This window comes from Dermacentor albipictus, chromosome 1 (assembly GCF_038994185.2).
Source record: "Dermacentor albipictus isolate Rhodes 1998 colony chromosome 1, USDA_Dalb.pri_finalv2, whole genome shotgun sequence".
Taxonomy (NCBI): domain Eukaryota; kingdom Metazoa; phylum Arthropoda; class Arachnida; order Ixodida; family Ixodidae; genus Dermacentor; species Dermacentor albipictus.
This window is the reverse complement of record NC_091821.1, coordinates 352,373,022-352,400,081: the sequence shown is the minus strand read 5'-3', so window position 1 is coordinate 352,400,081 and position 27,060 is coordinate 352,373,022. Positions and strand designations below refer to the sequence as shown.

The 27,060-nt window shown below is 47.5% G+C and overlaps 1 protein-coding gene across 3 annotated transcripts; it reads left to right on the top strand.

Annotated features, from left to right (window-relative positions):
• The first annotated feature begins 1,543 nt into the window (after positions 1-1,543).
• LOC135909609 (acidic mammalian chitinase-like) lies at positions 1,544-26,715 on the top strand. Of its 3 annotated transcripts, XM_065441594.2 has the most exons (10): positions 1,544-1,738; positions 9,611-9,690; positions 13,710-13,850; positions 15,124-15,409; positions 16,148-16,259; positions 18,161-18,273; positions 21,134-21,263; positions 22,944-23,114; positions 24,606-24,725; positions 25,478-26,715. In XM_065441594.2, exons 3-10 carry the CDS (start codon positions 13,769-13,771, stop codon positions 25,646-25,648), a joined length of 1,185 nt encoding a protein of 394 aa, XP_065297666.2. In that variant the 5' UTR covers positions 1,544-1,738; positions 9,611-9,690; positions 13,710-13,768; the 3' UTR covers positions 25,649-26,715. The 3 variants fall into 3 exon arrangements, with proteins under 3 accessions (XP_065297666.2, XP_065297665.2, XP_070391898.1); XM_065441593.2 differs by lacking the exons at positions 1,544-1,738; positions 9,611-9,690 and having other exon boundaries at positions 13,133-13,850; XM_070535797.1 differs by lacking the exons at positions 1,544-1,738; positions 9,611-9,690; positions 25,478-26,715 and adding an exon at positions 23,980-24,059 and having other exon boundaries at positions 13,134-13,850; positions 24,606-24,668.
• The last annotated feature ends 345 nt before the right edge of the window (positions 26,716-27,060 follow it).

Genomic DNA, 27,060 nt, shown 5'->3' with positions numbered 1-27,060 from the left:
ACGAAATATAATGCGCAGTAAGATTTACACTGTTTAGTGAGCTTTTTGTTGGAGTGACCATTCGAAGCTGTGAGCGAGCGATCTCCTTTCGAGAAGTAAAAGAAGTGTGAGTGGTATTCTTTTGTAGAAGTTGCGCCTATCGGTGGTGAAGTGGAAAGTCTCTACTTTTCTTCCTCACCTTAGCTGTCTGGACTTAGCCACTGATCTTTACTACAACAGTACTTGTACGGCTTTTCTGAAATTGATATATGGTAGAGGAGCGCTAGAAGACTACTGAGGATACCTCGAGTAGATCCCTCCAACTCTCTACCCAGCTGGCCCTTTCCTTTTAAAAAGAATAAATAAAGTTGTTAGTACTAATAATAATGAAGACGTTGCAAGTGTGCTCAATTATTGTGATTACATTTAGAAAAAGACAATTTAGGACAGCCTCCGCAACTGGGAATGAGACGTGCTTGAACATAATCAGGGCGCGGACGCCAGTTCTGGCAGCTGGCAATCGCCAGCTGCCAGAATGGCAGCTACAGGAGCGATCGCGCTCTCCAGTATCCACTGTATCTCCAGTATTATCCACTGCTGTAGTACTGGCAGAGTGACTAAAATGTAGAATATCGGGCTGCCAATCTGTTGGTGATAAGTTCGAATCCCCGTGGCATAGTGACAATTCTTCTTTGTGATTTTCTCACAAGGAATTTTGGGATTCCAGCGAAGACATTGGAATACATTAAACAACCAGGGGAGTGAGCCCATATCAGGTATCGCTGTAAAATGAAAAGTCGTTTAATCGTCCGCACAAACACTTCCTACACACTGAGCACTGACGGAGAAGGAATCAGCTTACGAAACTGGAGAAGGAGATTCCCGAACACGGAACTTCTCCATTTCAAGTGATTCGGCGTAGAGAAAAAAAAAGGAGAATAATTTTACTCTTGAACGCTGTATTACGCCTCATGGATCGCTGCATAAATCCATGTTTTTGTATGAGAGGGGAAGCATGAAATTCTCGGGAGAGTGTAAGAAGACGGGGCTTGGAGGAAGCAGGCGCAAACTGTGGTACCGCGTTGCTATATTACAAAGGCTAATGGAATCAGGAAGAATCTACGGAATCGGCTTAGTCAAAGCTAAACAGTGAAGAAAGGATCAAACAAAACATATACGCGTCCCTGGGAAATGTGCGCGGCTACTAATTAATTCGCTCTCTGATCCGTACCCCGCTCTACTTTCTCTCGTCCCAAAAAGCGAAAGGAAATGCGGTATACCCGAGCGCGCGCGACGCCGGCGTGTGTCGGCAAAGGGGTACACCGTCGCGCGAAACGGCGAAAGCAGCCAAACTGGAACCGCGCAACCAGGGGGGCAGACTGATTGTAGAGACAACGGAAAAAAGCAGGCACGGACAAGGAAGAGCGCACTTTTCGGCTCCGATATAGCCGCTTGGGCCGCGATCGGCTTGGCGGTGGCTCGCGGTTTCGGAGCGCGCGGCGGCGACGGCACCGTGTCACGGCTGGCGGGTCATCTGGATCAGCGGCTCGGCGCACGCATACGGTGGAACGAGCACGCGCCAAGCTCGCGCCGTAGCTGTCGTCGTCGTCACCGCCGCTGGCGCGTTGGGCGCGCGCGCGGGGATGAAAGTGTAATGCGCGCCGGGCGCGTTCGCCGCACGAGGTGGTGGCTTCGCCGTTAGACCTGTGGAGCCTCGGTGAGACGAAGTCGACGACGGCCAGCACCGCCTTCCAGGCATGTATGTATCTACGAAGCGTACACTGGAAAAGAGCGTGAGCACTGCGTGCACAACCATGTATACGGGGGAAACGCCTCGTTGTTGCTCATGGCATGCTGATAACAGTTTAAATCGGGCGTGAAAGCGTGCAGGCCAATTTTTTCGTCATTAGGCGGGTATACCCATGCAAGTCCATTTCTTTAGATAAAACGGAATGAGAGTCGAAGTACCTGTTGGAACGCAGTGTGGCTGTTTCCCCACCAAGAGTTGTGCGCGCATGTGTGTGTTTTGCGCGTCTTGTGCCGTTTCATTGGTTGCTTTTAACCATATAAAGCGGCACGGTAGGTGTATGGCCAAACAAGCATTAACGGAGGTCCAACTTGCGGGGATACTTTCACCCTTGCGGGCGTAACTTTCATCCACGTATATAAAATCTACGCCTTTGAGGAGCTATATGGCATGCTACAATTGCACGCGAAAACTATGCGGCGTTAACATAACGCTGACGGATGTGCCACTCCTTTAATTCCCATCGATCCTCTTCCACTAGCTTAGCCTGTCGACGTGCACTGAAGTCGACATCCTCAAAAGTGATTGATCCAAGTAGTGCAACGGAGAAGGGTAAATCAACAATTTTCAGTGATCCTTAAAAGGAAAGTTTATCTCGGGCCCGACCTTCGGATAAGAGTGGATAAAATCGGATAAAAGTGGATAAGCAGAAACCTCCTGATTAGACAACTGATTAGACTTGAATAAGCTTTTATTTGAACGCGTTGCGCAAATAGATAGTTAAAATGTATCAAAGCACAATATCGAGTTCTGATCTCCTTTCATTGATTATTTAGTATGCCTGAAATCTCAAACATATCGAATACTGAAATTCTATTAGTTGGGGATCACCATGCAGATTCTACTAACAGAAAAAGAAAGGCACACGCAAACAGAGGGTTCTTTCTTTCTTTCTTTCTTTCTTTCTTTCTTTCTTTCTTTCTTTCTTTCTTTCTTTCTTTCTTTCTTTCTTTCTTTCTTTCTTTCTTTCTTTGACTTGACGCCTTCAATGGAGAAAATTTACAGCACTCTAACAAGCGCCACGTCGATATACTTTTACAAAGTCACATCTACATTTCTTGTGAAATCAAAAAAAAAGAAATGCGCGAAATCTGAAAAAGACGCTTGAGTAGTAGCGTCTTTAGCGTAGTAGTAGCGTAGCGTAGCGTAGTAGCGTAGCGTAGAGTAGAGTGAGTAGGCGCTTGGATGCTACGACATTCAGAGTCCCGAAAAAAAAAAAGTTGCAGTCAACAACCTCTGCTCTGTGCAAAGACCGAACGTATGACTAGGTTGAAAAAACGATGGCTGTAACGCCATAACCATAACCGTCACATCATCGTACGCATCGTCATGCACAGCCGCGTATCCATCTCGGCCTTTCCGCAGTGTGTCCGTAGCAAAAATGGTAATACCAGCTGATACAGCCTCAAGATTCGCCAGATGTTCTTTATCACTCTATCGCCGCAGCCGCGTCATTTCTCCAGACAAGTTATCTGGGGAAAACAATTGTAGATCAAGGCCGGCATTGTTGTCGAGATTCGCCTACGATCCGCCGATCCCAACCGGCCAATCCTAGCGGTAAGGCAGGCGTGGCGCCGCGCAGACCACTGACGAAGCAAAATAACGCAAAAGGATTGAAATAGAATTAACCTGCCGCATTTGCCCGGTAGCTCGAAGTCACATGGCCACGTATTGAGCTTCGCCCACGGTGACTGCATTCAGGTGAGGGCGAAATGCAAAAAAACGCCCGTTTCTTGAGACATAAGTGCACGTTAAGGAACCACTGGCGGTCAAAATTTTTCAGAAGTTCTCTACTATACGGTGTGCCTCATAATCGACTCTTGGTTTTGGCACGTAATATTCCAGTATATTTACTTATTTATTAAATTTAATATAATTGTTGCGTTATTCAAAATCAACACAGTTATCGTGGATCGGTCGAGGTGGCTGTGGCCTTTTCATGCATTCTGTCCTCGTGCAACAGCGGTCGTTTTTTTTTTTTCCGTTGCGCGCCACTTCATAGGCCTGGCGCGCGTCTGGCACAGCTGTAGTTGTGTCGCCCAAGATGGCCTCCCTGGGGTCACGGTTAGATTTAAGCGTAGCCGTAACGTCTGGTTTCTTTCCTAGCTAGTCACGCGGTGCTTTCTTGAAAATCTCGCACGCTCTTTTGTAGGTCGGGAAAACAAAACCACAGCGTTCGTGGAAGTAAACCACCGGGGTATTTCTCAATGCACTCCAACGTATGCATCTAATTAGTTAACCATGCCGATTACTTAATTGGACCCATTGCAAACAATAAGCCGAGTTTCTCGTGAAGACAGCACTATTGCGCCGCTTACATCCGCAAAAGGCACAGCAGCTTCCTTTCTATCCTTCTTTATTCCTTTTGTTCTTTCTTATTTTTCTTATTTTATTTTTTTCCTTCCTCGTATAAAACTTGGATGAAACACCCTTGGGGCTATATTGTCAAACTTAATAATGGCGGCATTTCGAGCCAATCAAAGAGGCCGCAGCAGCCATCTGGGCCTGCTCCGGGTTAAGCAGAGCTGAGATGACGAATTCGACAATATGGCGGAATTTGTCGGTGTCCAGTATGGCACGAGAAATCAGTGGACGTCATCAGTTAACTTGAAGAGTTTTTTTCTCAGGAATTGCCAAAAGATGGTTCGACTTGTGATTCCTCAGTCGAGCGAATGATCCACGGAGCGAGCAGAGAGGCCTTCTCAGCCTCTTTAAACGAAAATCTAGTTCAGTGATAGGCTGCAGCTCTGGCTTTCCCACAAAAAAAGACTGCTTGACTTTTTTTCTTTTTAAGACAAGGCTTTTCTTAAGACCAGATTACAGTATATCTCTGATCCAGATATTCCAGAATCTATAAGCTCGTGCCGCTGATAAATCATGGCTTGAACCAAGAACCACGGAGACAACCACAACGTGCCGCGGACGACTTTCAACCGTCTGCGACTGAAGTGACTATGCATCGCAGGGAAACCTGTCAGACAGAACCAGAAGGTATTTACTGTGACTTTACTTCTTCCGAATAATTTGAAATTGTGCATCTTGTTAAGTCCATTATATATATATATATATATATATATATATATATATATATATATATATATATATATATATATATATATATATATATATATATATATATGTACTCGAGTAGTTGAGGATGGGAAGAAAAGGGAGATACTAGTCGACACTGAAGCCTCGGTGAGTACTGAGCACCAAGACCATTGTCGTGCGAGTCACGTTTGGGAATTACAGGCACTAACTGACCACAGTTACGACGTAAAATTCAGGATTCTGCAAAATTCATAATTCATAATTCATAAATTCGGACATAATTTTGACGTGGAAGTTCTTGTGTCATGAACGACGTTGATTTAACCTTCGTCCTCTCCCCTCCTGACATGAAGCGTCCTAAAATGATCGTCTCTTGGCAGGATGAAGTGACTACGGACTCAATTATGCTTCCCCGTACTCGAGATAACATCACGCCCCTTCGGGATGTGCTTAGTGCGAAGGACGTAACAATGAAATTCCTGCAACTAACCTGCATCGGAACGTACCAACCGGTAGCGGCTGTGTTTGAGATGCCGTTCAAGCTTTGTGACACGGCAGTTGTCCGAAAGAAGCTGTACAGTCGTCCCCACGACAACAAGCTGTGGCTGAAATGTGAATTACAGATGTTAGATGCTAGTACGGTATCAGCTAGTTGATCTACGTCGACGTTTGTCTTCCCTATCACTATCGTTTCAGAAGGAGATGGTTCTTTTCGCCAGTGAAGAGACTATTGGACGGATAAATGCATAAACTGACTTGCTGCCCTTTTTAATGTCAGAAGATTGGGACATAATAAGTGAAACTGGACGATCTCACTTTCTCTTAGGACTAGACCTTTGTAAAGGTTATTGACAAGTGCTACTACAAGAACAGCAAGAACAGTGCACTGTATTTGTGGCACCATTTGACGTGCACCAGTAGAGCTGTTTGCCAACCCGTTTGAAAAACTCTGGATCATTGTTCCAGAACGTGATGAATAGTGTGCTCAGTGATTTTTTTGGAAATTTTCGAAATGTCTAGATTCACCGTATTATAGTTTATTCTCGCACAAGAGAGAACCACCCGAAGCACCTCATGTGTCTTGGAAGCCTTGAGCTAACCAAATTGAAAATCAACAGCAGAAAAAGTAAGCATTTTTCTTTTTTCCCCGAAAGAATGCCGTCCTTCTAGTGATAGTATTTGATGGTGAGCCCAACTTGAACTACGAGAGAACTCTTGCAGAGAACTAATAATCTCGTGAAACTTTACGATTTTCATTCTCTAAGAATCTTCGACGGGCTCGCCCGTGACTTTCACATGTTAATTATTATAGATTACGCTGCAAACGATCTTTCAGCATGCTTACTCATAATGACGTACCTTTTGTCTGGAGCAGTGAGTGTGAGGAAACCTACCAGCACTCAGCCCGAGCTATGCCTTTCCTCTCAGTCCTCGTGCTGCCGACTTCAGCAAAACTTGAAATGTACACGGATGTTTACGCAGTGTAAGTGACCTGTCATCTACCAACGGGACTTAGCAATCTAAAAAATAAAGGGGTCTTGGTGGGGTATGTGCAACACTTACTCCACAGGAAACCTGTTTGCTCTTCTAGAACTTTTTTTGTGCCGTCGAAGTACCAGATAATTTACTGCAAGTGCTCCATACAGCACGCGCCAATAGACACTACGAGGCTCAGCTCCACAATACTCATAATGACTAAACTTGATCGGCACTAAATCGACCAGAAAATTCGTATATTTACACTGCATTTGCCTCGTTGGGCAAAGGAGAATTATCCTTTATTTCATGTCCTTTGGGGAACAGAAAATGCGTGAAAATAAGTCTAAAACCATCGTCAGGAACTTTATCAAGATTGACTGCCAATTAAATAACGCTCTGCTCTCGGTTTTCATGACACCGATAATGCGAGCAACAAGGGCGGCAGTTAAATGTGATTGGTTGTTATTGGTACACGATCTCGAAGGCGCAGCAAGGCTTCCCGACTACTGAGAAAGGAGCACTGGCAATAAATGTAAATTCTGTGGGTTTACGTGCAAAACCACGACCTAGTTATGAGGCCTGCGATAATGGGGGACTGCGGATTAATTTTGACCACCTAGTGTTCTTTAACGTTCACCTAATGCACGGTAGAACTTCTTGCTGGGCGAGTTGGTGCATGGGTATGTTTGGGAAGAATTTAGCGCACAAAAGGACGAACACAATAAAAGAAAGAAGGTAGACGGAAACAGCGCAAACTATCAACTGGTATCAACTGATTTACTTTCTGTAAAGAAAGTAAATTAATGCCTTTGAAAAGAAAATTTGGTTAATTTCAGTCTCGGTAGGGAATCGAACCCGTTCCTCCGGGTTGCGAGATAAAGCGCGCTTTCCCGACGCGATGGCGGCTCCACGGTTCTGGTTGGCTAAAGGTGAGCTAGGGCATGAGTCACTGCACACGTCAAGTCGCAGCCATCTGGCTGAGAAGACGTGTGGCCTAGTGCGGGCGTCGTTGTGGGCGTGACATCACAACCAATGGGGAGGTGGCGGCGTCGTCAGTGTCTTGTATGACCTGAGTAGTAAAACAGAAGATAGTAACAGGTATAACAACGTTAATTAGTTTGTAATTATGGGTAACAATGTGAATTACAGTCAACTGCAGAGAAGTAAAGTGAATTAAAGTTAGAACAAGTTAGAGTAAGGTTACTTAAAGTGGAGTATAGTGAATTAGGCGAAGAAAACAGAGGTGAATTAAAGCGGATTAAGGTGAGTTTGAATGCTAGTCATGTAAGGATACCTAAGCGACTGTGAATATTTTGTAGCCCCTTCATCTTTTTCTTCTTCTTTCTGGGGCATTCTTCTGCCACGTGTGCTTCTCCCATTATTTTCTACTTGCGGAATTGTTCAGTGAAACAGACCTTTCGAGCAGATTCGCTTATATTTTCTATTGTATTTTTTTCCTTGCGCTTTATACCATAGCATTTGACACCTGTGTGCCTTTAATAAATTTGAGGTCGTTCACTTTTTTTTTTTTGTTCATGCAGTCGGCATCAATATTGTGCATCCTGTTTTTATCTGCTTTACGCACACATGCCATGATTTACAGAAGGCAGATGGTAGTACCTAATAAATAAAATATACAACTACGAATACAGCAGAGCGCTTACGAAAACAAAAATAACAACGAAAGTTCCACGGGACGCTCGTTCTCAGGAAGAAAGGATTTCCATGCTCGTGACATATATTCGCGTCATAGTACGGGAATATTTCCAACCTTAAATTATAGTGGATATTAATACACGACGCACAAATATCCCAAGCACTTCTCCAGCGCTCATTTCGGCACTTGAAGAAAGCGGCCAAATGGTGGATTTTATTTCGAAGGCGAAAAGCCGGAATGCTGCTTAGTCGACTATAGCTATCTTATCAGACCCACAAACCTCCTCCCTCCCCCCGTCGAAAGGGAAGGAAAAGAAGAAAAAAAGAATAAGACAGGTTATTTTCGGTATCCGAAAGATGCAGCTCATGCGAACAAGCCGGCCGGGCTAAAGCCATGGTATCACGTGTTTACCTCGACAGAGCACGTGCGCGTGCCACTGATAAATGCCAAACAGAACTATGCAGAAAATTCTTGCTATCACGGGTGCCTTAGATCCGGCACTGCAGTCTCTGTTTGTTGCCTCGTATGGGCTGTGGCTTTCTTCCTTCTTTTTTCGCATTTCTTCCCTCTTTCTGTTCCATATTCCAACGACAACAAAGCGATGCTGTTGGAGAGACTGGAATTCTGGTCTAATCTCAAAACCTTGACCCCGCACTCGCAAGGGGGAGAGGGCAGTACGCCATTCGTTTGCGTTCGTTCTGAAGGCAGCGAAAGTGCCCGTCCGATGGAAGAACTAGCTGCCGACCACGCGGCGCTTATTTCTGTCGTTTCGGCGAGTGTTTGGCCCCGGAGGAGGGGGACTACGAGGGGGAAGGGAGACGCCAATTTATGCGGATGACCAATTTTCGCGGGCACTTGCGGCAGGTCTCTGACCGCAGGTCTCTGACGTAGTTTGGTCACCTCTTCCCTGCAGACCACCGTAAAAGCCCATGCATAGTGGTCGCGCTTTTCTTTATCCGCCTTACCAACGGCCTTACCCGCCTGTACACGGTGCAAGCACGTGAACATTTTTGCCTTTGCCGAATCCTTACAATCCTGCAAGAAAATTTCTTTCAAGTGACTGCCGCTTCAACGCCACTGGGACCTTCATTCAGCTGTTGATTTTTGTTGCTGGTTTTATGTTTGTTCTAGCCGCATTCTGCCGACGCCGCTTGTAATGTGCTTCAGCATGAGCGATATTGCCAGCTATTAACCTGTCGTTACCGTACCATGCCACTGAAAACCCGGGTATACTTTTGTGCAATTTAGTATGTAAGAACAATCACGATTTTTTTCAAATGTGTGAAAATGCCACGTACGTCCCTGTAGAAATTACAATTTCCACCTAGATGTGCAGAATTTTTTTTCCCTTGTTTTTTTAGGCGGCAACGACAATCCTTTTTGTCGTAAAAAAGGAGCGCACCTTCTTGCGTGATTGAGTGCACCCATTGTGTGCGTCTATGCGGTATTACCGCTGCAACGAAAACCCTCATAAACGCAGCGCTGCATCTGTTCTCCGCGAGATCAAGCTCGGCAAAACTGAAAGCAACTGTACGTAGCGAGCGCGTTCGTTGGCCTACGCAACATGTGTACGCATGCGCAGTACTTCTAAATGCTCGGAGTCTTCTTTAAAATAGATGAACGGTTGTGTATTGCAGGTTAGCGTTTCGAGTCAGTGAGCGTCACCTATCCCGCCAAACGAGTGGACGCCCCGGCAACGGCCTGCATCAGCTGTTGCGTGAGTTCTACTTTTAGTGTGTCATTGCCCGGGCAGTCTATATTATTATTGTTATTATTATTATTATTATACGAGAGACGAAGCATTTCTGTACATGTTGCCATTTTGACTTTGTTTGCCGACATGCCGGGCCGAGTCACGCAAGCCACTTCCTTGGCTTTGACTTGCCTGCCTTCTGATGTACGATTATTGTAAGATGGCAACAACAACAATTATTATTATTATTATTATTATTATTATTATTATTATTATTATTATTATTATTATTATTATTATTATTATTATTATTATTATTATTATTATTATTATTATAGGAAGTTACATAGCCTAACTTGAGATGATTAATACAGCTACTTTTTCTCGCTTTTTTTTTTTCAACGCGGTTATTCTCATTTAATTCAGGTTGTAATGTTATTTTTCCTTCATTTCATGTCGCTCAGAACAGAAAAATACTGCTTTCTAGCCGGGGCAGCAGTGGAGTGCGCAGATATCGGTGGCTACGTGCAGCACGTGGCCTTCGAAACCGAAACTCACCCAGGCTGGTCCCCATAAAGTTCCCATAATGCCCTCGGCGCCACGAGTGGTCCAAACATCCGAACAGCAAGTGGACCAAAAAAAGCCAGGCCTTTTTTTGGAAAACAGAATACAGATAAAATCACAAAGTAGGCGTAGTTGGTGTTTAAAGCAGCAAGCATTTCGATCCAATTTTTGTAATAATAATAATAATAATAATAATAATAATAATGCCATCGTTTTTCTTGTACCAAGTTTTTAACAGAAACGGGCTCATTGGTTGTACCGGTGCCCGCTAGGAACTGGAAACGCTCGTTAACTAGTCAATCAGTGATTAACACTGATTAATTTAACAACCTTCTCATCGTGAACTTTTGGGGCATAATGGTATAGCAGAATTGAAGACCCGCCACGACATAATCGCGTGCGATTTAAAAAAAAGAAGAACAATGGGTGAAAAAATCGCGCGGACACTAGAGGCTCGTGAAAGCCACGTTTTTCACAGTTCGAGAGCGAAGAGCGTATAATGCGGGGCAAGTAGCAAAAAAAAAAAGCGCAGGTTTCTTCATCCTCCAGATCCCCTGCGATTTGAATTGCTTTGCTCGGTTGCTTTCTTGGGATTGATTATGTATAGCCAGACCTTAAATCATGCTATTCCAATGTGCCCCAATAGTGCAGCATAGAAAAGTTAATGAAACTGACATTATTAGACGATGAACTCATTAACGAGTGTTCACCTTTAATAGTCACCGCCGGAGCACCGAATGTAATAGCGAGGTCTTTGGGAATCATGAATATTTGGATCAGACTGCTTTTCTATCCTTTGAACGGTCATGCAAACGAAAACCTGTCCGTCTGTTCGCGATACGGCGCCAATTAATGTGGAAAGGAGGCGGCGAGCGCAGTGCGCTGGAATGCCCAGCACAGCTGCCCCACACAGTTGGTGCTGTTGTGCCATTACCACAAGCCCGGATTCCGAATCTGCAAGATGCAGAATCTATCCTGCGAGCGCCCTAATTCTCCCTTCACAAGTCAAGATGCTGAGCCGTCAGGCAGCGGTGTCCTGCGGGAGAAGCCTCGGCGAGCAGCATGTTTGGACGTGTCAGCGAGTACCAGACAGCCCGGCGCCGCACCTCCTTTTGCATGGAGGTCACCGCGCGCGCGAACTTTGAACCGGGTGGCCAGCGCGGTCGCTGGTTGGACCTCTCGGACGACCGCCGAGTGGTGACTTTGTATTGGGCCGTTTGCGTGACAATGGTTCCTCGGGGATTATAAAAGAAGCGACGCGCCACCTGAAAAACAGGATCCGCCGACCCACCGGGAGACAGTGTCGCTCCCGACTGGGGTGAGATGTGTCACGCGTTTTCGCCGGACGTCGCCGTGCGGGAACAGTCGCGGTTGTGTGAGCTCTCGGCCCCAGTGCCGATCCGATCTTGTCCTGTACAATGACCTGTATATAATGTATAAAATCCCTTTCGTTATTCTCATCGACGCCTGGCTCGGAGTCTTCGCTACCAACGCTCTGTCACGAAACGGGTGACGAGCGCTACGGGACCACAAAGTCGTAATAGTGGTGCAGCGGTACAAAGTCCGTAACAGTGCTTGGCCACGTGCGCTCGGCCGACGTGGACGTTCCCTGACGCTCGGTGTTCAGCCACGGGAGGGACACGTGTCGCGTACTGCGATAGCCGCGTTACTGGCTACGTTTGCGTTCCGTGTGCTGTAAAACTAACGTTAACGCATTACTGTCGCACGAATCACATTGATTGCGTTTTGTTCTTTCTTAATTTACCGCGCCTGAAATGAAGCCTGGGGTATATTCCAGTAGTGTACCAGTAGGGTGGGGGAACTGCCAAGAGGAGGAAAGGAGAGGGGGCGGGGCGACATGAGCATTAGCCCAGGGCGCCCATTTCCTTTAATCCGGCCCTGATTACAGTCACCTGTGAGGCGCTTTTATTTTGGGACCGAAGGTAATCAAACCAGATTTAACTGATTGGCGTGAAGCCTGCTAAGGGTGCAAATAACTGGACAAGGCTTTTATTCGAAATCCAAGAGCGTTGTTCAACAAAAACATCTCTGAAACGAAAACAATCTGTATTAGCACTCCAGCGCATTGCGACGATTGCAGTATCTGCGACCATTGTCTCTGAAAATCCATCGTCACTGGTGAAGGCACAAATTATCGTAATACCTGCCGAACGTTAAAGCTTCTTTGATTAGAGTTCAAAATATTATGTTATCATTGCTTCATTCTTCTTTTTTTTAAAAAACGAAGCATTCTTTGCCTCTTCTCTCGACTATCCGGGCGCTGCTGCTGTGATGGTCTTTCCGCGCGTACTGCTGGGTTTCTTGCAACACCACCAGATGGTGCTTGCCTCCGCGCATCCCGACCGGCCCGCCGCGGCAGCGTTGCACGGTTTGTGCGTATGGCACGCGCTGTGCCTGCTTTCCTATGTGACACAAAGAAATTCCACAGTGTGTGGGATCAGCCGATTTTTCCCTTTCTTTATTTTTTCTCGCACTTGGCTCAATATATGCGAGTGCGAAATTTTGGCATGGAAACAACTCAGAAAGTCTGTCTCATTTTAAATACGTTCATCCGGTGAAAATTTGGCAACACGCTTAGATAATTCTGTTGCATCGCTCTTGCGCAGTAAATGTGTCGTGGTTTTACACTAACTTCAGTGGCAAAACTGTTTCGGTGACCGATCTGAACATTAGCTAATATCGGGCTTCACTTCACGGCAAGCAAGAGCAGTCACCCGGCTGCGGCAATACATTTCAAGTGCACGCTCCCCCCTAATCACGGCGGCGCACCTGTGCGGTGGCGGTCACGAACACACAGACACGCTCTTACGCGCAACGCGCCCACTGCGTACACAGGGACGCGCGTTTACCGAGCGCAGTGCAAATCTCGCGAGACGCCGCTATATATCGTTTGACGGTCAGTTTGTCTTCGCGCAGCCGCTCCGCTATTTGCTTTCCGACCCCGCAATGCATCGGCGCGTAATTTCGCCCGATCTCTCTCGGCGAACGTGTCATTCCTCCGCAGCCACAGACGGGGCGGCGAGACCCCGAATAACCGAGCTCTTTTACGAAAACGAACGAAGAAAGCGTCGACCGCTCGTTGACAGCCAGCCGTCGTTCCTCGTCTGCATTTCTTTTCTCTCTGCTTTTTGTGTATACGTAACCACTTGTGCGCCGCCATCTCCGCCTCCGATGCTGGGAGACCTATTACTCCCGTTCCTTCGACGAGGGCTTCCCACCTGCAACTGCTGCCGCGCACACGTGTTGCCGGCACTGCCTTCTCTCGCGTTTTCGTCGCATTCTTGCCGGGACGATGGCTGGCTGGCGGTTCCGCGTCTTGGCGTTTTCTTTTCGCCGTCCAGCAACCTGTAGCTCTCTCCGTATCTTCCGTCGTTGGCACCGGACGCTCACCGCTTAAGTGGTGCAGCGGGCAAACAGAGGGCCGCCCCGGCACCCGCATTTTACTTCCATCTGTGCAGCCTCGCTTCGCCCGCCGCCGAGACCGTGAGAGGCGGCAGCCGGGCTGGCGACCGCCATCATGGAGCTGCTGCCGACACCACCGTGGGCCCTGCGTTGGGCTCTGGCCGCCGTGTGGACCTGCTGCCTCTGGCATTCGGCACGTGAGTCCGCCCGGCAGCGTCTTTATCCTGACCGCGCGTTTTGCGATGGCATGGGAGAACTGCCGTCTTGACGCTTTGATTCTTAAAGACTACCTCGTCGCTGGCCCTCGTGGTCCCAAGCTTTAAACCGCTTTCGTGCGGCACTAACAAGAGCTGTGAATGTTCCCGTATTAACAGCCACATGTACGGTCTTTGACAAAGGGCTTCAAAGCCATTCATTCCGCTGGTGACGATATTTGTCGCCGCCGTGCACTGTGGCAGGGCTCCTGCAGCACGACTGTTGCTTGTAAGCTCAAGATAGCAAAGAGCAATGCCCCTCTCACCCTCTGGGGTTGGGAAGCCACGAAACTTCTGTGGTGGTACAGTATGCACTCTAAACACGACAGGTACGGGCACGCATGCAGTGACCTTTTTGCGAAGGCTGTACGCGTCAACAGGAATCCAGATGACACCATATATTTTGCATTAAGATTCAAGTGGAACTAGATGTGCTGGATGAAAAGCCAAGAGAAAGAAATCAAAATTTTAAAAGTAACTTGAACGCTTCCGAAAAGCTTTCGGGCTTCTCTTTTTGCTAACCTATGTCGTACATATACGAGCCTGTTGTCCGTATGGTATCTGCACGCGTCTCGTGTGGGCCTCTCTTGGCCTACGACCAGAAGTTCCGAGAAAGGTACGGCGAGTACTGTCCAAAGATATGTCAGTACAGGCTTGATATGTCAGTGAAGGCAAGATGTGTCAGTGTAGTGTGGCTTCAGAACAACCTCCGGTGAGGGTGGCACCACGCAGCACACTTATTTTCGCTCTCTACTTGTGCAGTCGGCCATGAAAGTTCGCTGACCACGGAATCTCAGAAAAGGTCGAATTTCCGAGCAGCCTGCAAAAGTATCCAGTCAAACTGCGCATCATAACGTTCTCATATCCTAGTAGGGGCTCGTGGTCTCGTACTCCGTAAAATTTGGTGGTGAACTGCACATCAATGAGAATCGTTTTGATAAAGTGCAATCAAGCGCAATTGTTCCTAAACTATGTCAGGTGCGAACTTAAGGATAGTGTCCTTGTAGAACTGCAAGAGTCATCGCAGGATGTCCCAACTTACGAGTGTTTCAACTATAGCTCCAAGAACTATGTTAGGTGCAAACTTGAGGATAGTGTCAACCTTATCATCGTCCTTGTAGAACTGCAAGAGTCATCGCAGGATGTCCCAACTTACGAGTGCTTCAACTATAGCTCCAAGCACTAAAGAGTCATCGGCTGCGTTCATGTCTTGCAGGATCGTTCCAACAGGTCTGCTACCTGGTAGCGCCGGTCAACTCGTCTGACGCGCTGCCCATCGCCTCGGTAAACGTGCGCCTGTGCAGCCATGTGATCATGGGCTTCGGCACCGTCGCGGAAGATGGCAGCGTCGACCTGGACGCGCTTGGCGGACCCCAGGCATTGGCATCTCTGGCCACGCTGCGAAAGCGTCGACCGGACCTCAAGCTCATGATCTCCATAGGAGGGGGAGGGGGCGACGGCAACTTCAGGACTATGGTGTCCGGCGCCGACAGCAGGTGGAGGTGACGTATAGACATAATATGGGCGACGTACTTCTCCGAGCCCACTGTGACAAGCCCCTGAATTTAACGGAAGAAATGAAAGGGAGCTTTGTGTTCGAAATTTTGAGCCTATACAATTGTGTTTCCACACAGATTTAGAAAAGCAGAAGCAAGGAAGTTCAAGATCCCCACTCTAGTCTGCAGAACCACTGAACTTCGTGTAATAATACTGCGTCACTGACGCTGCATGCAATTGTAACTTTCTTTAGAACACGGAGGTGAAAAGGACTGAAAATAAAGATAGAGCTTTGAGCACTTGATTGATTGATTGATTGAGTGAGTGAGTGAGTGAGTGAGTGAGTGAGTGAGTGAGTGAGTGAGTGAGTGAGTGAGTGAGTGAGTGAGTGAGTGAGTGAGTGAGTGAGTGAGTGAGTGAGTGAGTGAGTGAGTGAGTGAGTGAGTGAGTGAGTGAGTGAGTGAGTGAGTGAGTGAGTGAGTGAGTGAGTGAGTGAGTGAGTGAGTGAGTGAGTGAGTGAGTGAGTGAGTGAGTGAGTGAGTGAGTGAGTGAGTGAGTGAGTGAGTGAGTGAGTGAGTGAGTGAGTGAGTGAGTGAGTGAGTGAGTGAGTGAGTGAGTGAGTGAGTGAGTGAGTGAGTGAGTGAGTGAGTGAGTGAGTGGAGTTGTAAGCTACCTCTTGATAGCTGTAATTTATGTCAACCCTTACGTAACTTATGGTAACTGCTGTTCTACGCACTCCTCAGGTTCATCGCCTCAGCGATATCAGCGTTGCGGGCGGCCCGCTTGGACGGACTCGACATCGACTGGGAGTTCCCCAAGCTGATGGATGGAAGTCGCTTCGCGCGCCTTCTCAAGGTGCGCCTCGTACAGAGTCAGCACGGCAGCCGAGGTCGCATAACCAGCTGCATCGCGCGACAGTCTTGGCTGCCATCACTCGAACCAAGCATCGTCGTATCACAGGCTCATATATATAGTATCATAGACGGCTACCTAGCTCACAGCTGTGGCAGCAAAATGTCGACGTTATTCTCAGACGACGGCCTGCAGGAGCGAACGACTGTAAATGGCCTGCTAGCTGTTCACATAATTTTCCTAGTGAGAGGCCGTGTTTCACCGCCTGACAGAATCAATTTTATTCGATTTGCAAGGATGTTCGCGGCGGTGCGGCCTCAACAGTCGTTGCAGCCGACGCCCGCCACAATTCAGTTTGTGTAATCTCTACAAACCTTGCTGTGAACTGCAGTTCCTAATTGATTTATTACTAGATTGCCTTGCATTGCGATCCTTTATTTTACGCTTTGCCGTTCCTTAGTCATCTGCAACAAGTTACTGTGGTATTTCCTTTTATTATATCCCCTCGTCTATATTATGCCCCCGCCGAAACTTTATAAGGTAACCAAATAAAAAGAATGCACACGCACATTACGGCAGGATGCTCCGCTACCTAGCGAGTTCATAATCATCATCATCATCGTCGTCGTCATCATCATCATCAGCCTGGTTACGCCCACTGCAGGGCAAAGGCCTCTGCCATACTTCTCCAACAACTCCAGTCATGTACTAATTGTGGCCATGTCGTCCCTGCATCCGCCCACCTAACTTTCTGCCGCCCCCTGCCACGCTTCCCTTCCCTTGGAATCTAGTCCGTAACCCTTGATGACCATCGGTTATCTTCCCTACTCATTACATGTCCAGCCCATGTCCATTTCTTTTTCTTGATTTCAACTAGGATGTCATTAACTCGCGTTTGTTCCCTCACACAATCTACTCTTTTCTTATCCCTTAAATGCTCCGCGATTTAGGATTGAACAAATTGTCTGGCACGAATGACCAGCCGCTTCAGCGTCCGTCTGAGTGTTTTGGAGGTTCATCTCGGACGCCAAACGTGTACAGTGAAAGCTCGTTAATTCGAACTTCAATAATTCGAATTTATGGATAATTCGAACTGTACGATTTGGTCCGGCCAAGCTCCACAGAAGTCTATGTATAAAAAAGTCCGTTAATTCGAACGCGAACAGGTTCCCTCACGGATAATTCGAACTACGCTCGCCTGACACACGGCCAGAGAAGCGCGCCTACTGCCTACACACAAGGCTGTATTGCCTCCGAAACGGAGAGAACGGCGAGAGAAGGCAAAATCGAAAAAAAAATCTAACCGACGCGGGGTCAGTCAGAAGGCAGCGGCGGCTGCCGCCTCTCCGTTCTACGTATCCTCCGAGACTTCTTGCCCGTTGCGAATCTCGGAGGCTTTACAAATCTTGTATAGCTGCTAATGTTGTGTGGACATGGCACGGCAAGCTCCAAAACACAGCGAATCAAGTACGTCGCAGCAGCGCTTGCAATCAAGAACCAAAGAATGAGGGCCATCGCCACCTTCACATGTTCAGCGTCTTTGTCTCGGCAATGTTCATCGGTTGTGCACCTCTGTTTTCAGCTTAGGAGGTATCGGCCGTCGCGATTCATTGTGATGGTGTTAAGCTTCGGCTAACGTTCGTTTCGGTGGACATCGGTGGTGTGGCACAGTCGGACCCAGAGCTTCGACTTGAAGATGGCGTGTGCCCGCTGCACACGCCATCACTTTCTGACACGCCAAATTTCTGACATGCCCTACTGCTTCCAAATCGCAGTGTACTGTTGCCCTCCTTCACTTTCGTTAGTTCGAACTTTCGTTAATTCGAACTGAAGCGGCTTCCCCATGCGGTTCGAATTAACGAGCTTTTACTGTATACCGTACGCGGTGTCGTGCTCATGCACAGGCGGCGTCCGTGGAGTTCAGGAAGGACGCCCAGTGGCCGCTACTGCTGTCCGTTGCGGTGCCTGCTCAAAGCTTGCTCATCATCGGCGCCTACGATGTCAAGGCGATGGCCAGGTAAGCGTGATCCGACTGGTTTTGAAGCTCGTACTTCATTTACAGTTTCATTACGGTACACGAGACATCGCGATTGCCATGGCGCCCGAGCTCAAGGCCAAATATCATAAACGCGTCACTGTATGCAAGCTCCTATGGCGCCACAAGCACAGCAGACATACAACTCGCACGAAAGTGATTACAAATATAGTGTTACATATAAGCACAATTTCAGTTGGAAGAATATTTGACAATAAAGAAAACGTACAACAAAAATAGGAAAAAAAGTATGCAGTGCATGGATTATCAAGATTCGGCAATGCGCCCAAAAGAAACAAAAAATGAAACAATTAAGTATCGCTACTTATGTAAAGAGTACAATTTCGCCTCTTTTTTTTATAGAAAGAGATGAACGTTGTTCAACGAAAATGCCAGATGAATTGGTCTCACCATTCAACAAGACAGGAATTTCCCAATTTAATAATTAACGTCTCTCTTTTTATTTCTTTTTCATTTTAGTTATAAAATTTCACAGAGTGGGGGTTTAGTGGGTGATCAAGAGCACGAAAAAAAAAATCGACAGAGACACTCACGACTGCTTACGTGTGGGAATGCGAAAGCATTATAGTCCCTTTGGTGGAATGTTTTAGAGCGCAGCTCTTAGGCGCCCGTTCCTGCCGCAATCGTCAGCGTAACCGAGAGAGCGAGCACAGCGAAACATGAAAGCGAACGCGGAACGCAGGGGAGGGGAGGGGGACGAAAGACGCGAGGACGAAAGCGGAGAGGAGGATGCAGCGCAACCTGCCTGAGGCGGAAAGCGGAGGAGGATTTGATAAAAAGAGTCAGGAGGAAAGCGGAGTGGCCGGCACGACCAGGCGTGCGGCCAGCGTGGAAAAAACGAACGCAAACGACTCATGGTGAAAACGTTCAAGTCCCACGGGGGCAAAACATTTAGGCGCGTGGAGAAGAGTGGACCATGCCCAACGCAACATAAAGTCACTCTTAAACTTTCTATGTGAGACTGGCTTAGACGGTCATCTCTAGGACCTGTGAGACGTGAAGACAGTGTTTCCGCGATGACGTTTAGTGTGGACAAGGTTACTCGTGCGTGTAGTGTGTCTACATGCACGACGCATCTGCGCATCCGCGTATTGGGCAACATGTATATAGTAGCTCATTGTACCATATCGTAATCACCTGCCACCTACCTTGCCCTGTATCTCCCACTTGCCCTTACCCTAGTGAGAAGTAGCAGGCTAGAGACACGCCCTCCAGGCCGACCTTTCCTCCTGTCTCTTCATTAAAATGTAATCCCTTACCCAGATCGATGTTTACCAAATTTTAGTTTCAAAGCCATTAATTTACTTCGTTTACAGGAACCTCCCTGAGAAATTTGACGCCAATCCAGGAATTTTGTGAAATGTTTTTACTCTTTGCGCCGTCGGCCATTTTTGTACCATCTTTCTGTCACGCCGAATACGCCAACGAATTTTCGCGTAGTGGGGCATATATAGCTTTCGCATTAAGAGTTAACTTTCAATCAAGATTAGCTTGCGAGTAAATTTCCACGGTGATTCTATATATATCGAGGCCATTGCGGGCAGGCGGTGCAGTCTATGCATGCGTCCAATGCGGTGGCGACAGGTTTCTTTTTTCGAGACCACGATAGGCTGAAGGAATCCCACACTAAAGGATAAATTGTATAGAAGCAAATAGATTAGCCCGCTGATTACGCACACTGCAAAATAAGTTCATACGCAAATTATGCCATGAGAACCCGTCACGTGACTACAATCACAATCCAGTTGGCATGAAAGATAGAAGCGGTAAAGAAGGATAGCGGTTTCCTCTTATCAATGTTTACCAGGCCACAAGCGCCCTACATGGTGGCTCCAAAGTTTTGATTGATAAATTAATACATATCTACAGCGAGATACAGAGCACGCAAAACCCTTAATTATTCATATACTTTGTGAGAGCAGCAGTAGCACTGCGGTACAGCCATGCTGGTATGCGCGTAACCAACCGGGTCGTCAAATCGCTCAATAAAGCGTTTCATTTTTGAATGACTTATTTGCTCCATGTAAGGTCCCTAAGTGACACACGCCGTGTGGGGCTCATTGAAGTTCATTTAACTCCAAGTATAGCTGCGTTGTCGCATTGTCTCTCCTTTCGGAAGGCAGCCGCCCCGGATGGCCAGGTTCGAACACCTGAGTAAAAGTGCGAGAAAGAAGACGTAGCCGCGTGTTCAGATTCGGTCATGGCGGCTTCAGTAGACCCCACGCGGCGTGGAATGAATCAACCCTTAAGAAATGATATATATATATATATATATATATATATATATATATATATATCGCCTATTTTTATCGCTATATATCGCCTCATTTTTATCATTTTTATATCGCCTCATATCGCCTCCTTCATTTCGCCTCACCGTATACAGGCCACAATATATAGATGCCTAATTACCCCTGTAATTCCTAACGTCTCATATATGCTACTCCGAGTTTGATCCATCACAATTACAGCTTAATAATCGGGAACTACATATGGATAGCCTATAGTAGTGTTTCTGATATATTGGGAGCACTTTTCAGTCGACGATACTTTAGCACAGCAATTACTAAATAATCACTATACTAATTAGGTCTTAACTGCAAAGAACAGCGTATTGTTTGTTTGTTCCTGTGCTAATGCACTCCCCATGGCTAGAAATAAAGCTGAACGTGTTTTTCTCGTTTTTCTTCATGCGGAACTGTGTTCGGGCATTGCGGAGGATAAACGCGTTTTCATCTCGCTCCCGTGAAGTAGGGTATGGTGACGAACCCGCCAACGCATCGTCCCTTCAAAGCCCTTCTTTCAACGCGCACACCCGCAGGTCCGTGGACTTTGTGAACCTGATGACGTATGACTTGAACATCTACAACTGGTACACACCATGGTTGCGTCACAACAGTCCCCTGCGGTCCAGCGCCACCGACCCGCCATACTTCAATACGCTCAATGTGGTCGGTACCTGTCTTCCTTCTTTCGCCCGTTCTCTGTGCAGCGGCCCTAAACGAGAGAAAGAGGAAAGCCCTACAAAAAAAGAAGAAAAAAGCTGGTTCGCGTATAACTTCAACTTACACGTTCGACAATCTCGTACGGACACACATATTCTTTAGTGTGCTCTCGTATGATTTAAGCTTGCATGCATGCGTGCGTGCGTGTGTGCGCGTGTGTGTGTGTGTGTGTGTGTGTGTGTGTGTGTGTGTGTGTGTGTGTGTGTGTGTGTGTTTGTGTGTGTGTGTGTGTGTGTGTGTGTGTGTGTGTGTGTTTGTGTGTGTGTGTGTGTGTGTGTGTGTGTGTGTGTGTGTGTGTGTGTGTGTGTGTGTGTGTGTGTGTGTGTGTGTGTGTGTGTGTGTGTGTGTGTGTGTGTGTGTGTGTGTGTGTGTGTGTGTGTGTGTGTGTGTGTGTGTGTGTGTGTGTGTGTGTGTGTGTGTGTGTGTGTGTGTGTGTGTGTGTGTGTGTGTGTGTGTGTGTGTGTGTGTGTGTGTGTGTAAAAGCAAGTTTTGACGCGTGCCTTCGTCTGACTTGGGCCTAGGAGGTTCGGGCTGGTGTGGGGCTTCAATAGGGCCCGTAATAGGCCCTGTTATGATATTTGTAACTTTGCAAGACTTCGCGTCGGCGAATGTGAGTGGACGTGGGAATGAGCGTGAACAAGTGTGTCGGTTAGTGTTAATGGAAGTGACTGTGAACGCGTGCGAATGTTGGTGAGAGTTCAGTGGGCGTGAGTACGAAGATGAGTGTGTGCCGATGAGTGCCTAGCGCAAAGTGCGTGGAATACGACAAATGAAGCTTGGCGTATAAATGCGCTGCGTTACGGTCTGCTCACGTTACGGCTGCTCACGGTCAAGGACTTGAGAAGGCGCGCTTCGCCACACTAACAGTATTAGTGCGGCGAAGGCCACTCTTCACTCAGGACGGCAGTCGTAGACGCGCCAAGAACGCGCGCAGCAGTAGAGCAGTGCCTACGCAGCATGCGTAATTTTCCTGTGTATGAATTTAATCACGTCCATCAGCGTCGGGGTCGCAGGAGAAACATGTGACGTTGCGGCAATAATGCAATATATGCGCGAATTGGGGACCCTGAACTACAATTTCCTTTGCATCATATGTCCTGTGCGCGGTGTACGCTTACTGATCTCACGTCTACTTCAACGGTGAATTAACATTCGTGCACCGGTGGTAGAGTCAATTCCCTTATATTTCTTTGTTTTCACCTCCATCTCTCTTACATGTATATAGTCTGCATATAGTATGTGGGTAGGTAAGATATTTACTGAGAAGCTTTACTGGTTCACTGCGCATGCACGCATATGCGCATGCTATACATAATAATGTCTGTTGGTGTATACTTGTATGCGCACAGTGTAGTTAGAGCAACAGGACATTTTCAATGTGTTAATTTGTTGCACTCTTGAATAGTGCTTTGTTGCCTGCCTGACACACCATGCAGTCCCCCTAACCCGATCAGGCTGTGTAAGAAGGACGAAGGTCATCAACATTGCACAACCTGTGCATTCTGTAAATAGATGTTGAACTGAGTTGAATCCACAGTGCGTTTTACGTTATGACGCCTTGCTGTGTCATAGTACAGCGCGAGAGTCTTGTCCCACCCTGCTGTGGTATGCGGCTAATCTGCGCAGGAGTCAAGCGCCAAGCTGTGGGCAACCTTGGGCATGCCAAAGTCCAAGATCATGGTGGGCATTCCGACCTATGGACTGTCGTGGGTGCTGCGCGATCCCGACCGCTGGCAGGTCGGCTCGATAGCCGCCGGTCGTTACGAATACGGCGGCGGATTTGTCAGTTACCCTCAGGTACATGTCTCTGAGTGCGTCATTAGAAATGCATCTATATTGCAGTGGATTCGGCCCTCGTCAGAGGAGAGTTCTTTTATGCCAATTTCATTTCTCTTTTCATTTATTAAGAATCCGATTATTATCGCGAATTTCGCCCTCATCATTAAATAATTTGAAAGCTTAAAGAAATTGCTTAATTTTCGCTATGCCTTATTTGGCTTATCGTCTAGCATTGTTGTCTTCTTGAAACTGAGCAACCTTTTTTTCTTATTTCCTTTCCGTTTTCCTTTTTCCATCTTTATTCTTTTTTTTATGGCTTTTTCACATCCTTCCAGAAGTGCCCCTTCCGGTGACAGTTGCCAGCCTGCTCCTTGCTTTCTTTTTCTCTCTTCGAAGTCTGTATATGTTTTCAAATCAAAGAATGATAATACCCTTAGTACCGTGGGATACGTGGCAATGCAATATATGCAGGCTTGCGTTGAAGCCCATGCTTGCGTCATCTTGCGCGCACTGAAGGTTTTGCAGCCCAATACCAAGGCGCGGCATCGTCTACTAACACTTGGTTATTAACGAAACGCGCGCGAGCCATCAGCTCAAGCATAAAATCAACTCTGCCACGGAAATGAAGTATCAATAGAGCAGACAATATCGATAGAGCAGTGCGTGCGTGTGGGGGGGGGGAGGGGGAAGGGGTGCAGGCGAGAACGAGGCAGGTGCCCTCAGCTAGTCTCCTTCTCACGTGTTCGCACTTCTGAAATTATGGCACTGCATGCGTCCACAACTTCAGAGTGCGCCCTTACGGCCACATCTCTTTAATTTCTTTCTTCTTCTTCTTTCTTCTTCCATGTCCACTTCCTTCTCTCACCTCGACGAGTCCTGAAAGGCGCTCTTTCTGACTGACCACCTCGCCTTCCTCCACCAATCTGGTCTTGTTCTCTACTAGGCACACCAAATATGCTTGTGGTAAGAAGCCCTAGGATGGGATAGGTGGGCTACTTCGCAGTGCATTCTCGGGAAAACGAAGAGAGCGCAGGCACGACGAGACACGAAGAAGGTGACACGCAACACAGGCGCTCAAAACAAGCGCTTGTGTTGCATATCGCCTTCTTCGTGTCTCATCGCTCCTGCCTCTCTAGGTCCTTCTGAGAATGTGGTAGGCCTATTAGTTCGTTTAGTATATTATGTATCATTACTCCCGAAACCGTTTGCGCATGTCTTCATAAAAGAGAGTTTGGCAAAAGCAACAGTAATGAGTTGTCGCACTGTATATAAAAGTAATGGTAATAGAGGTCGCCGATAGAAGACTTGTTCCTTGAGTAACCACTAATGATCGTGATGATGATGATGATGTGGGTGATAATCGTCAAAAGCATCACGAAGTAGTCGCTTTTTGTGATTCCGTAACTTACTGTGTGGCAACTTGCTTTCGATTGCGTGAAGCTACGTTAAATTTTGTGCAAGCGGCCCCTGGCGTTCGCTATGTCACCTCATGCCTAATACGCCCGACAGGTGTGCACGTTGCTTGAAAACGGCGCTCAGCGGGAGTACGACGCCGAAGCCATGGTGCCTTTCCTGCACAAAGGAAAACTGTGGGTCAGCTACGACGACCAACGGAGTGTCGCGCTCAAGGTTGGTTTTACCAAACGCACGTTACACGCGCGATTGACTGAATGGCCGACTTGACTTAATGAATGTTTAACGCCCTAAAGTGACACCAACAGTACCAGAGACACCATGTATAGACGAAGGCTCGGGATTTGGTCCTCTTCCTTTTTTTTTCCTTTTTTGATCACCTCGTGTTCTTTAACACGCACCTAAATACAAATACGTGAACTTTTCTTTTTCGTACCGCCCCTACCGCCCCAATCGGAATTCGTGCTACGTGGCCGGCAATTAAACATGGAAGCTCGTGCTTAAAAGTGGAATATCAATTTAAGCTCTAAAAAGTTAACGGAGCAATTACAGTAACGCAAACGATGACATTTCCCTTAGTTTCCTTTTCGAGTTCCATAAACGCCTTATGGTAAAGTAAAATGACTATAATGAGCTTGCCCGACATTTTCAACGCGCTGTACCGTCGCCGAAAGTTCTTGTGGGAGATTTTTTCAGCGCCACTCTCGTAAAAAGACATCGACCGCGTAGCGCTGAACACTCGCTATGTGCGAGCTAGCCACGCGCTCAGAGGTTCGCGCGGTACACCACGACATCGGAATGTCGCACGCTATTCACTAATTTCTCGCCTAGTTCCCTGTGCCTTCTTCGCCAGTTTGCACAATACGGTGACCAACTGATAAGAATTGAGGATTGCATCAATATTTACACCAATGCTGCAAGCACACTCCGTGGCAATTAATGTGTCTTCTCAATCTACTGCTTCTCAGGCGTCATGGGCCGCGCGCAGTGGCTACGGAGGCACCATGACGTTCAGCCTCAACTCTGACGACTGGGCCGGTGCGTGCGGCGACGGACCCTTCCCGCTGCAGAGGACCATCGCTAGCGCGGTCCCCGTGGAGCAGCCAGTGGTGGGCCTCGTGGCTGCTGCTACACCTTGACGAGGAGCCTTCGACGAAGCACCGACCGCGTCACCGCGTGACACGTATGGTGCGACGAAAACGTGCCACACGCAGGAAAGAACGGGTGTGCCGCCGAACGTTCCCGGGTACTCGTGCGGCAGCTTCTTTCGCCCGACCGCTCTCCGACGCACCGCGCTATGTCCAGCTACAGAGAGCATGCGTTCTAGCCCACCAGCTATAAATTTGCTTCTGCGCCAATCCAACAGCACGGTGCCGCTCGTGCTGAGGAAAGGGCAATTATTGAAGAGGTCGCAGGCATGACGAGCCGCTGGCTGCCGTTGGCGTTTCAGTCTCGCGCCTTCGTTTCGGTACGACATACGAACCAGAAATTGTGTATTAGTGCCGCGGCAAACACTGGCTACGACGAAATTGCTTTCTCAAATATCACCATACAATCTTTCTTTTTTTTTTCGCTGCAGGATGACTCCGATTCTTTAGTATAGAGGGTTAGTAAAAGAGGCGACAGCAGGAATAAAGGCGGGCGCATGTGGTGCAATGGCCTTCCGCTTCATCTACAAAACCAAAAAGCGCTGTGAAAATGTGAGGAACTTTCTTCTTTTCCAATCCCTCGAAGTTTGAAGTGTCGGAAGTGCAGTGAGAACCTCTCCGCGAGGACCCGCAACAACTCCGATCTTGAGCGCTGTGGCCTGCGCACTTTTGACACAAACTTCACGTGTATATAGCACCATCAGCGTTAGCTTAATGAAAAAGGTGTATCGAACAATTTTATTGATATGGGGGTCCATTAGCTGCAGTTTAGAGGACTGCGGTGTAAACCGTATACTGCGGTACATATCTGGCGCGAAGAACCGAACAATCGAGCGCTATCAGGATACAAGAAGATTCTTTCCTGGCCACGAAATGGGAAAGCTTGCTACATGTCGCGCATGGTATATAGCCATTCTGATATGCGTTACCGCGGTGCTATATTGCTCATGTTAAGACTTCATACTTCCTCTTGACATTGAGAAATATATGCGGAAGGCGACATAAGAATAGAGTACGATCGAGTTGCTTTTAGACCTTAAAGTGCGTTTCTTTTCCTCTTCTTTTTTTTTTTGCTCGATTCCCTTTCACATCAGGACGTAAAGACGGGGCGAGAGTCCATAAATGATCAAGTCACGTTTCATTAGCCATGTGTGCGTACCAGCCTTGACGAGTATTATTTTCCGAGAGCTACTCGAAGTGCTTCGGAAGTTGACTTCTCGCAGCAGCTTGCACGTCGCGGCGCACGAACCAACGGTTACAACGTCGATCATCCCATTCCATTTGCCCTGGCTTTCCCGCAGCAATCGAAGAGCCGGCCATGGAAGAGCAGAGCTGTGACTAAGTTCGCTTCGCTCGTGCGTACCTCGTCAAGACCTTATCCGCCATATCTCACGTGCGAGTTG